The sequence below is a fragment of the Dermacentor silvarum genome, chromosome 8 (genome assembly GCF_013339745.2).
Source record: "Dermacentor silvarum isolate Dsil-2018 chromosome 8, BIME_Dsil_1.4, whole genome shotgun sequence".
Lineage (NCBI taxonomy): Eukaryota > Metazoa > Arthropoda > Arachnida > Ixodida > Ixodidae > Dermacentor > Dermacentor silvarum.
In genome coordinates, this window is record NC_051161.1 from 149,445,369 (window position 1) to 149,457,520 (window position 12,152).

Sequence of the window (12,152 nt, forward strand, 5' to 3'; positions counted from 1 at the left end):
TGATAAGTGAACAAGTCAAAAGTTAATTGAGATTTCAGAACGCACATGGGTTCCTTATCTGCAATCACGCAGGTTCCTTGTTGCGAAAAAGGACCCATGCGAGTTCCACAATGTCTATTACTTTTTGACCTGGTCATAGGACCAGAAGTAATTTTTCCCAAAAAGTCAATCGCTGGATCCAATGCCCATCTTGTTATTAGGATTGCAAATCAGGATAGTTTGTATCAATTTATCTTCAAAAGCATCACTTACGGCAGAGACAAGCAAAAGAACACAGGACATGTGCCGACTAACAACTGAGTTTATACAAGGAACCGATCTTGTTAGTTTTTTCGAAATATTAGACGTCTCATGTTCGGCCACGGTTCATTGCTTAGTAATAGGGCACTGCAAGTGAGCTGAATGCACAATGCCACGGGTAATGCGGCGACATGCTTTCTGGAGATGTTAGCAAGACAACATTCTCCTCACGCCATTGAGCTCTGCAGTGAAGCTTGCTTTAGCCAATTTGAGTATCCCTCGCACAAGTGACGCAAAGTAATCAACTGAAGTTGCTAAGTGAATGAATAAAGAACATACAAAATAAGAATAATATACATGACTGATGCTGCCAAACAAATAGACAGAAGGCTCTGACAAAAGGTGATTAAAACAGAACGTCGATACGCGGTGATTGAGGAAAAAAGTAGCAAAATGGTGCCCGCACGTGCCTTGGTGGACAGCCCACATGATGCAGAAGGCAGGCGGGCCGCAGTCCTCAAAGGGCTTGCGGCGCGTCAGCACTTCCCACAGGATGATGCCCCAGCTGAAGATGTCACACTTCTCCGAGTACGTCGAGCCTGTAGAAAAGGCAAGAGACACTCCCATCACTGCTACCTGGACACGTCGAGGTGAGTCAGCTAGCATTGCCATTTTATTTATTTTTGCCGTCAGCCATATTATTTAGGGTTCTCACGGGAAGGGCAAGAAACGAAACAAAACAACATACCACTTATAACGTAACCGCTTATAGTGCAGGACCGGATATAGCGCGGTCTTTTCAGACTCCCGTTAATTTTCCCATAGCACTCCATGTATACACGTATCGCTTATAGTGCAGTTGCGGGAAACGAAATACCAGTTACAGTGCGGCTGCCTGAGAGTACGGAAGTCAGCGAAGACGGCGAACGCTTCCCTCAAACGGGCGCCCCAAGGAGTGCTCGAAGAAGAAAGAGAGACAAAGTGGAGGAGAAGGGCACGTGGTGCGAACGAACAGCCAGTGGGGCTGAAACCAGAATCTTGAGTGCGAGTCGTGAAATATCACGGCGCGCATAGCGAGCGAGGACCGCAAAACTGCCAACGCCATTCAACGCTCGCAGTAAACGAAACTTCAGGGAGCGGGCGGCGCCAGCACAGCACGGCGAAGGGCGCACGCGGAGACCGTGGAATGTGAGGGAGGAGGGCGGCAAGGAAACGGATTTCGCCTCGGCAACTCCGCCGCGTCGGTGGCTCCCCTCACCCTCCCTCGTAGCTCCCTCACTTTCGACTGTCCCCGTGCGCGCCCGTCGCCGGGCAGGGCACTGCAGGCGCCACCGCTCCAGCGGGCCAGGCGCCCGCTCCCCGAAGTTTCGTTTTCTGCCATTATCGGGAAGCGGGCGTTTGCCGGCGTGGGCAGTTTCGTTGGCCAGCCTGGGACAGTGCCGCTGCTTCCCTCTGGGCCGTAGCTGCAGCGTGCAAGGTCAACACGTGACTAGAAAGTAGAGGAAGCATAAAGGAGAAAGAAGGGTTCACTGCCATTTTCTACGCATGGCTACGGTAGCGTGGCTGAGACGTCGGCACAGTCGGCACGTACACGCATGTTCCGGCGCAACGCAGAATCGGTGACCTTGCCATTTGAGAGAGGGGGAAATTTTCGCCGCATTTTTTTTTCTTTTTTTTTGTTCGCGCGCGACATTGAGGGGTCTCTCCTAAGCTTTTACTCTATGGCGGTGCCGGAGCAATGCCGGTCAGAGGCGCCGCGGCATGAATTGGTTCGAATTAACGAGATTCGACTGTAAATTGAATGCAAACGTTCTAGCCGCACTCCTCGACTGTCGCATACGCGAGGTGGCTCTGTGCACATGTTTTGCATATGTACGGGCCTTAAAAATTGTTGCTTTGGTTATAGTGCGGTACCGCTTATAGTGCGGATATTCGCGACTCCGGCGACTTACGTTATAAGTGGTCTACACTGTACATACTAGACTCAAGAGTGCACAGAGACATAAAGACGCTGCATATGTCTCGAAAAAGCAGGTTTAAAAAAGTTCAAATTCCCGAACACTGCTTGTATTTATATTTACTTCAGACTGTGGCAACATGTTCCATAATTTATTCATGTCAATAATGAAATGCATCACCGCAATCAAAGTAAGGCTGTAAGACAAGCTGCCAAAAAATGTAATGCGCCTAATGGCCTTCCCCATCGCATTATCACCAGTGTTGGGTTTGCTTCTCGGATATTATAAAACCAACATCTCGGATATTATAAAACCAACATAATGGTTTAGTTTCGGTTATGTACAAGGGAAAAAACATGGAAAATGGTAAATGCTCTACTGTAGAATAAAGTGCACTGCAAACTCAAAAACACCACTGTTATCAGCACTTTTTCACTGTGTCAGGGTCAGAATCCGATACGGTTGAAGTTGCCTATTACTTAGACGACAATCTGTCCTCTTCTGTGTCCAAGCTTGGCTCGTATTCGGAGTCGGAAGAGCTGCTGCTTCAGTCAACCGTTGAAGGTCGCACGCAAACAGCCATCTCAAATTGATCATCTGGCCACACTCAAGGAAGGAGCACTTTGTTTATCCGTACTCCACCAGACAAAGCAAAGAGAGCAACAGATGAAAGAGATATCACAGAGAGGAGAGCCATCCTGGAGAAAGCCCTCCAGTCAGCGAGGCACTCAATGCAGTGCTCAATTTTGATGCGACTTCAACTAGCTTTCTCCCAATCGTCTGGCGCCGATTTCCATTTCATAGCACCTCGCCATCTTATATCTTGTGGTTACAACATGAAAGCCTACAAACTCACCTAAGTTTCTGTTGTATTACAAATCCGAATACACCCACAATGGTAGCAACAGCTACATGATCACTGAGAATGACACAAAAGCCAAAAAGGCATTGCAATTGTCCAGTGCAGTCAGCTGCAAGGAATAGGATTTATTAATATTTTGCATGACTTGCTTTTCAGTTTCCTAGTAACTTGCTTGTGTTGTTTGTAACTTGTTTTGTTTTACAGTTAATGCAGGTTCAGCCAGAAAATTTGAAAAAGAAACGCCTACCGTACTTACTCGATTCTAATGCGCCCTCGATTGTAACATGCACCCGTTTTCCGGTTTCGTCGAAGCACTCATCCTTGGAATGTCACACCAGGTACCGGATGCGTGGACGTGTGTCGTTTCGCAAAAGCGCGAGGCATCGGAAACCAAGAGCGAGCGTCACGATGGCGTCGTAGCATTGTATTGTGTTACAGTAAAACCCCGCTGTTACGTTCCCGGGTGCTGCGTTTTCCCAGCTGTTACGTCGTTTTCGGCCGGTCCCGGCACAGCTCCTATAGAACCCAATGCATTGGTAACCCCGCTGTTGCATCGCAACTGTGGAACCGTTCCCGCATCGTACATTGCGAACTACCACCCCGTGCCGGCCCGAGCATCCATTTTGACTTTTCATGTCGCTTGGCTTGGTGGCTTGATGATGGCATTGGTCGCCCAAAGTGCCGGGGACGACCAACTATGACGTATTTTCGGTTTCTGCCAGCAAAAGTATGGCTCTTGAGATCCGTATTTGCTATCTAAAGATGGTGTCTATGACGCGTTGTGGCCCTAAAATTAGTTTTGGCTCATCAACGTTCCGTATAAAGTCCAAGGACGACAACGCAGTCGCCGCGCGCCGTATGCTGTATGTGCGAGTGACGTGCGAGGGGAGCCGACGGCCGCGTCTAATGGCGTTTTTCACTGGTCGATCTGGAGTGGCCACCGAAATCCTGGAGCGAGTGCTCGCAATTCACCAACCCTAATCTGCCAGCGGAGAACGAAAATGCTCCGCGCTGGATCGTACCGGAAGTCTGCGCACATGCGCCACAAAATCGACTTCCACTCTGCATGTTTCCATGGCCACCAAGATCGCCGTCCCCCAGCGAGCGGAAGTGACGTATGCTTCTTGTCCTATTTCCGCCCGAATCCGCGCCTCGGCAGCGGAGCGAGTTGATCCGAAACGACCAGTGGAAAGCGCGAACCCGCTCCAGCTTGACAAGTGAAATTCGGATTCGCAGCCGTGGAGCAAAAAATCCTGCTCCAGATCGACCAGTGAAAAACGCCATAAATTTCGCGCGCGCACGAAAGAAAAGCAGGGAGGAAGCGTGCCTTCTTCCGTTGGGCTCGAGGCACCGGCGAGGGAGCAAGGGGTGGGGGTAGCAGGCGGAGTTGTACTGTCACGGCAGCTGGATAAAAAAAAAAAAAAAAAAAAACGGACGTGGTACTGTACTCCGGCATCAAATGCGTACTACGCGGCGGCGTGCGGTCGCGTGGGCCGTATCTTGAAAGTGATCTGTGTTGGGGCAGAGTCTACGCAGTGTAGGTGCGCCGGCGGCTCGTAGCTTCGTGCGTGCTGTGTGTTCTCGGCGCTCAGTTTGCGTTGAAGCGATAGACAACAGCACGAAGGTCACTTCGCTCGCTTCTGCAGCGGTGCTTCCACACGCCGCCAGCGTTTGACAGCGTGTGTGCGCGCTCACCGAGTGTGATGTGTCACAGCGTCTGCCAGCCCGTCGGCAACATCAACTGGAAAAGGAGAGTACCGGATTGGCGGGCTAGGCCAGCTGCAGCAAGCGGCAGGATCAGGTTTAAATGAAGGGAGGGGGAAAGGTCTCGCCTGCGGCGGCAAGATCACCGGGTCGAGGGATGCAGGCCCGCCTCGCACACACTCGCACGCACGCACACGTGCGCTCGCTTCGCATTCCGTCGCGGCGGAGAAGGTGCTCCCGGATACTGCTCGCGCAAAAATGACAAAATTTGGGGTGAAATCTCTAGGTTGTCGGCGGGGAAAATTCGTTATATCGAGAGGGTCTCCCGCTGCCACTTCGTTACTTAGAGGTCTCAAATACATGTGCTTCTATGGAGTAACGGCGGGGAATAGAAAAACTTCGTTATATCCAGGAATTCGATATATGGAGGCTCATTATAAGCAGGTTTAACTGTATTCCTAAACGGTTGGTACTTGGGCATTCAATTATGTGCAGAGCCGGTTTCCCCTGGACACTTGCAAGAAATATAGAAAATATAGTTCTTCTGCCTTCATTTTGCTGAATTGCTGCTTAATTTTAACATGCAAAAGTAGCATTCCAAAGCAGTAAAAAGGATATAAAAGAGCACCATCGCCAGACAAGAGAGGAGTACAACACAAGCGCCACTCACTCTCAAACACCTCAGGGGCCATCCATGCGGCACTGCCTTTGTTGTTGGTCATCTGGGTCTGCACGTCACAGGCCGTGCCGAAGTCACAAATTTTGAGCACTGTGCCTCCGTTGACTAGCAGCAGGCTGCAACAACACACAACATTGTAGTGGCCTCAGATAAAGAGAAAAGCACTCAGCCTGCAACATTTAGTATGCCAGAGTCCTTTTATGCTTTACTACTGGTCACGAAACCTCATGCCAAGTTTGCTATAGGGACAGCAGCTGCCGCTAGGGGCACCACTGCAGATGAGGAGGCTACGATTGCCCGTGTCGCCAGCTTGTTTTGGCGGTTTAGAATAACTGGGGTTTAGGCCCAATCGCACTACATTGACACGACAATAATTTTGGTTTGCAAACTTTTTGCGACAGCTCTGTCATGCCGACGGCGGTGTTGGCAGGAGTGGAGTCGTTGACAAGAAAATTTTGTTGCCACACTGAAATGGTGCCGACGCAGCTGTCGTGAAATTTTTGTCGCTGATTTCTACGCGTGCTGCTTGCTTTTTTAGAGCGCAGCACTTAGGTGTCCGTTCCCGCGGTGAGCGTCAGCGTCCTCGGCATAACTGAGCAGATGAGCACAGCGAAGGCCGAAAGAGCGAATGTGGAGCACAGCGAGGGACAAAAGACGGCAACAGCGAAGAGAGCGTGAGGAGGAAAGCGGAGGAGGAGGGTATGGTGAAAGTGTGAGAAGAAAAGTGTAGTGCCGCGCAAGATGGGCTCTGCGGCAGTGATGGCTACAAGATGGCGTCAAAGTAGCGCGTGTCGTCTGTTGACTGATGACGCCAACGATAAAGCATGCTGTGAGCATGTCCACCGACACCATATATGGAAACAAAGTGCTGCATGAGTGGAGGTCTGTCTGCAGCGGCTGCTGTGAATCGCGCCCACGCGTCACCGACGCGTTGTCTCTCGCGATCTCCCGATTAGCGAGGCAGTCATGCCACACTTCGCTCCATATGCAATGTGCTGTACAAGACAGATTCTCTGTGCCAGCCAATACATCGCGAAATGAAAACACGTATAGAGCTGAGCTAGGCTCAAATTTCGCATTAGGGAGTATCGTAATCGTCGGCGAATTCTTTACAGCGGAGCTACTATACGCTAGGTTCTGGCAGTTTGTGTGCGTAGGCAAAAAAGATGGTGGCCACCCCAGAGCCCATGACTGGCCGATCCTGGTAATAAAAACGGTGATAAAAGCATATCGCCGGGTATGCCCCAGCTGTGTTTAATCGCAAGAAGTGTCAAAACATATTGTGATAAAAAAAATATTGTAATAAAAATAAGTAAAACCAGAACAGACACTGTTTAGTATGATACCAGTTTGATGTCACGGGCTCTATAGACGAACCACGTAACCTTATTTCAGTTCCCTTCCACCCCTGCAATGGGTAGGCCGCGTGCGGTGAGGACTGCAGAAGAACAGCGCACCTATGAAGAACACCGTCGTGAATAGAAGCGAGAATGTGCGCGGCAATGGTGGGCGGCACGTAATACAGACGAAGATCGTGCCAAAAATGCCAAGCGTATGTACCTTTGGTTGGATCACCCCTACCAACTCCTGCCATCGTAATAGTAGGTGATTTTAACATAGACATGTCTCGCCCAGACGGAAAGTGGTTTGTGGCGTTTCTCTTGCAAAGGTTTGGCATTCAATGTTACACAAAAATCAGTGTGCCCCCGAAGCGTCATCGGTCGTGTATAGACCTCACAAACAGCTCCGCTGGTCATCCACTTTCACAGAGTGGAATGGCTCTGAATTTTTTTCTTTACTTATTCTCCACAAGATATTTAGCATATTCGCGGCAAGAAACAGCGACACTAGCGAAAAAACGCGCGCTGCGCAGCAGCAAAATGCGTGCCACAAAAGCTGCCGCGAAACAGGTTTTTTGTGCAGTGGGAGGAATCGGTCCTGGACTGATTTAAATTGCCGCGCGCCCCGGCGGCGAACGAGCCACGAGCGAAGCAGCCTAATGAGAGCTGCCCCCTTCAGTGATGTACACACGGGCACGGCCGGTCTTGAGGCGTGCGCTCGCTCTTTAAAAAGGAAGGGAGCGTGCGCCTCCACACCGGCCGTGGAGCGGGAAACTCATGCGGACCTGCCCGAGCACTATTTTTGCGCTCGTAGTATCGTCTGCTCGCGTCAGCTTTCGCGCGCACTTGTTTTGGTTGGCTTTTCAGGTGAGATCTTCATGCGGTCACATGGCTGAATGAAGCACCTGCCCTCGTCTGCTAGTCGTATCGCATCGCTCGTTGGGTCACGCTGCTCTACGGTGTTCCTTTGTTTCGGAATTCTTGGCCTCGTGGTGCCGTGACCTCCATAGCTATGTCAAGGAACTTGTTATTTTTCAAAAGAACTTGTTTACAGACTTTGCAAAAAAGAAAGTTCAGCAAAAACTGACGAGCTGTTTTAAAGTTGCTCAATAAAAGTGTGTTGGCTGCAGTTCGGTTCGTGTGGCGTTGAGTGATACTGCTCCGCATAACAAGCGTGTTATGCGGAGCAGTATCATTCGATGCCACAGGAAGCTTTGCTAGCGAGTTTGTCACCAAGTAAGCCTGTTTTCCTACGTTTTGGGGCTTGCTTTGGATGATACGGTTTTTGGATGATACATTTTATTTTCTGGTTCCCATGAAGATCATATCAACGAGGTTCCACTGTAGTTCACACGTACAGCCACAGTTGGTGGTTCGCTTCAAGCTCCGTGTAAACCGCACTGTGGTGACACGAAATAATGACTAAATATTGCAAGACATGCTGATTGGCGAATTTGAACACCGTCACATCACACTAGCTGAGATGAGCTGCATGATATGAGTGATCCGCAGCTACAGGGGCTCCTTTGAAAACAGTGACTGGGAGATGGGGGGCAGTTATTGATAACTTGTTTTCGCTTCCTTTTAAACTTTTCACCGTGCATGCAGCATGCTCAATGAAGTATTGTTAAAGAAAACTCTGCGTGTATAAGTGCTCAGTTAGAAAGCATGTAGCTTTCTTTGAAAACGTTGGTGCCCTGCTGTATACTCACACTTGTTGCCAAATTTGGCACAAACTTTGTCTATAGGTTGGGAACAATACATACAGAGCTACCACTATATGTAGTCACATTCATGAAAGTGCCAGCGAGTGCAACCGGCAGCCTCCGATCAGCAATGGTGACGTACCGATGTTGGCTCTACTGTCGCCACTTCACGCTTCTTGTGGGCACACTACACAACACTTCAAATTGCTATCATTATAACTGAACTGCAAAGGTAGTTTCGTTCGTTATAAGTGCTTATTTTTTCGTTCAGGCCCGCTGGAAGTGAGTGGACGAACTCGTCTGCTGAGCTAAGTCTAACATTAGCTGAACGAGATCGCCACAGCCTCAAATACGATTTGAACAGCTGGCAAGGGCTGATAATCGTGCATTTCAACTTCAGAAGCACATTTCAACTCACTGTAAGTGGGAATAAATACAGGTGTCCCAGCTAACATTAGTCAAACTGCTTAAAAGAAAAAAAAGCAAGGTATGAAGACCGAACACCGTAGGTCTCATAATCAAACCTTGCACAGTCTCTTCCTTTTCGTTTTTTTTTAGCAGCTTGCCTAACAAGGACAGGTGCTGCAGCAATCACATTGTGCAATGTTTTCTCTCAGCAGTTGATTTCATGAAGGTTGGCAGCTTGTTTCATCTATCCCTCTGTAGCCGGAACGACACTGCTGGATACAACAGGTCTTTGGCATTGTCCTTCAAGCTCCTGAGCTTCTCTGCATACACTAAAAGGCAGAAAGAGAGTGTAAAGCCACTACAAAAATCACACGAATACACCGGCCTGCTGCTGCACCACTTGCAGAGCGCCTCCTCTGAGCCGGTAGTGCAGCTGCGCAGTCACTGTTGGCAGCATATGAAGCTCTCTCATAGCGTGACGGAGAAGTTTTGTGACCAGTAAAAAAAGTATCAAAGGACTATGGTATCGCGTAATGTTGAATACAGATCAAACTTCGTTATGGAGAAATGGATTTCAACAATTGCAACTTCAACAAATTAGGCAGTCTTTGCAATTCGATTCGTATCTGATTAAAAATCTACAGGAAGTTGTCAAATATTTGTCTCTTTTAGACTATATGGCATAACAGTTCAGGGGCGTAGCCAGAAATTTTTTTCGGGGGGGGGTTCACCGGCCCGACTGGGGGGGGGGGGGCAAGCTTCTGCTTTCCTCTACGTCACGTGATCGATAATAAATATCGGTAGTTTAAGCAGACTCTATACATGTATATCAAAGACATGGGACCGCCACCCCCCCCCCCCCCCTCGCGTGTGCTTGTGAAGAAATTAAGTAAAAATTAAAGTAAGCTCAGTAAATACAGTAAGTACGACAGGTACAGTGGGCGTTTGGAGGAACAGTCTCTCATCGCGCCACTGAATGAACCAGTCTTCTAAAACGCATCATTGAGACGACCCGTGTGATCGGAGAACACATGAATAATTGTTAATTTCCGTTACGCGTAGATGGCGTCGTCCTCGTCGGGGCGAAGGGCGTTTCACAAGTCAAGGGCGGCTATACGCGTGTAAATGTACGTGTGACCAGGCTATACCTACTCCCATAGCAATAGCTTGTTCGCTGCGTCTTTGCGCTAGAAAACTTAAATATGCGCTAAAACGCGTAAGGCTTTTTTTTTTTCGAAGCTTTCGTCGCCCTGCTCCCTCATACGAGAGGGTTGCATTTCCTGCCGCAAGTGCATGGGCCGCTGTGTCTTCCGCTGTGTGCGAGCATGCAGCCGTCATTTGCCTTTACGTCAACAGATTCAGAATTGTACAGAATATTTCACCGCACAGCATAGATATGGCAAGTGTACGCATTTTAAGTAGTGCGTGCGACTCATTTCTGCTTCACTTACGCTGGTGCAAACAGGAAGCGGCCTCGTGCCTCGCAGAATCTCGACTGATTGGTGTACTAGTGATGCAGGAATGAACTCCGGTCTTGTTCAATGCATAGTGCACATAATCAATTTCTCAGGACGCATGAACTCCGACGAGAACTGTCAACGCCTGCAACAAGAGTTTACTTACGCTGTACTGCGGACAGCGGTAATTCATGCTTGTCGGCTGTCTGTTTCATGCATTCTGTTGCGAATCGATGGAATTTCACTGCTGTCATCAACCCCTTCGTGTGTACATTGCTGGTTTGGGATTCCACAACAAAACAGCAACTACCAGCCTTCTGTAATTGCTGGTTTGGGATTCAACAACACAACAGTAATTACCAGCCTTCCGTAGGGGCGCAATCGCAAACAAGAGACGTTTCTCGCGCAGACTAAGCCTTCGTTCACACTTGGGAAACGGCAAGCGGGCGGAAAGGCCAAAGCGGCCGGAAAATTTTTTCCACGCCTGTCCAAGTTGTTCACATTTGTTTTGCTACCGCCGCGGCCGCCGCTGCCGTTTTCGTCGAGATCCATCTAGTCTGCGTATGTTTGTCGGCGTGGTGGCGCTCATTATCACATTATTTCGAGCAGTATGTTCATTCATTGACCCACGTACCATCATCAAAAGTGATCATTTTACGCAACTTCGCGTGTCATCTACGACCTTCGGTAAATTCCTTGTTGGCATTCCGTAATTCTCCTCACACGGGTGCGGTAGCGCTGAGTCACAGGTTGGTGCCTAGGCGTGATAATATTTCTTTAATAGCTTTTATTTACAAGTTGTAATAACATTTCATCATTTCGTATTGTCGGCGCCTCCAGGACACCAAAGGGGCAACGGGAACACCACAGCTAAAACCCGGGCTGGCCCTTCTGTTGGGGCTCGTCAAAGCCTGCGCGTCCTACGTGAGACCTACGCTCTCAATCTGTAGTCGCGACGAGAAGAGCACCCCGCGACTTCTGCAACATACCGTACACGTGCGAGGAGAATTATGGAGCGCCAACGAGGAATCTGCCTAACTATTGTCTGCCATGCCACCTACTTGTTTTCTAGAAATGGACAATGAATAAACGGAAGACGCGGACACCTCGGAAACGGTGGTGGTGGGTTCGCCTGGCTTTGCAAAAGCGCGAGAAGTTGGGTCACGCCAAGGCTTCGTTGCCGCACCTCCGGTCGCGCGACGTTGAATACTATCGCGAGTATTGCTGACAGTACGTTTTAGTGCCACTCTTGTCGTAGAGCAAGGGCTGGTTCTTGATCGCGTCGATCAGCATTAAAGCCTACACTTTTGGTGCCATGTTCAATTTTACGACCGGTTGTTTACATGCTAGTGTAGCTTCCAGTGAAGCAGAACGACTTTCCGCCGCGTTTCCGCTTCGCCATGGCGAAAAAATCGGCCCGACACCGATTTAGCTCGCAGCCTGTTTTTCTGCCTGTTTTGCCGCCTAGGCGGGCGGATTTTTGCAAGATTTTGCCGCTTCCGATAGCTTCGAGACCAAGTGTGAACGTAGCCTAAGATCCTGCGCGAGCGCGACCTAACCGGCACCTGAAGGGAAGCGGCGGAAATGTATACCGGATATTTCGACCACCTGGGGTCCTTAACGTGCATGTAAATCTAAGTAAACGGGCCTCAAGCGTTTTCGCCATCATCTAAAATGCGGCTGCCGCATTTGTTGCTTCATTTGTTGCGCATTTGTTGCTTCAGAATGCGGCCACCACATTCTCGCCCAAAACTTCACAGAGTGTCAAAGCCTTGACAAACATGGTGACAGTTTTTTC

The 12,152-nt window shown here is 49.3% G+C and overlaps 1 protein-coding gene across 1 annotated transcript in view; it reads right to left on the minus strand.

Annotated features, from left to right (window-relative positions):
* Window positions 1-12,152, minus strand: part of LOC119461765 (mitogen-activated protein kinase kinase kinase 7) — a 72,757-nt gene that overhangs the window by 38,382 nt on the left and 22,223 nt on the right. The window contains exons 6-7 of the mRNA XM_037723144.2: window positions 5,435-5,559; window positions 711-839 (exon numbers count right to left, since the gene is read on the minus strand). Of these exons, the coding sequence (XP_037579072.1) occupies window positions 711-839; window positions 5,435-5,559 (254 nt within the window). The remainder of the gene's footprint in view (window positions 1-710; window positions 840-5,434; window positions 5,560-12,152) is intronic.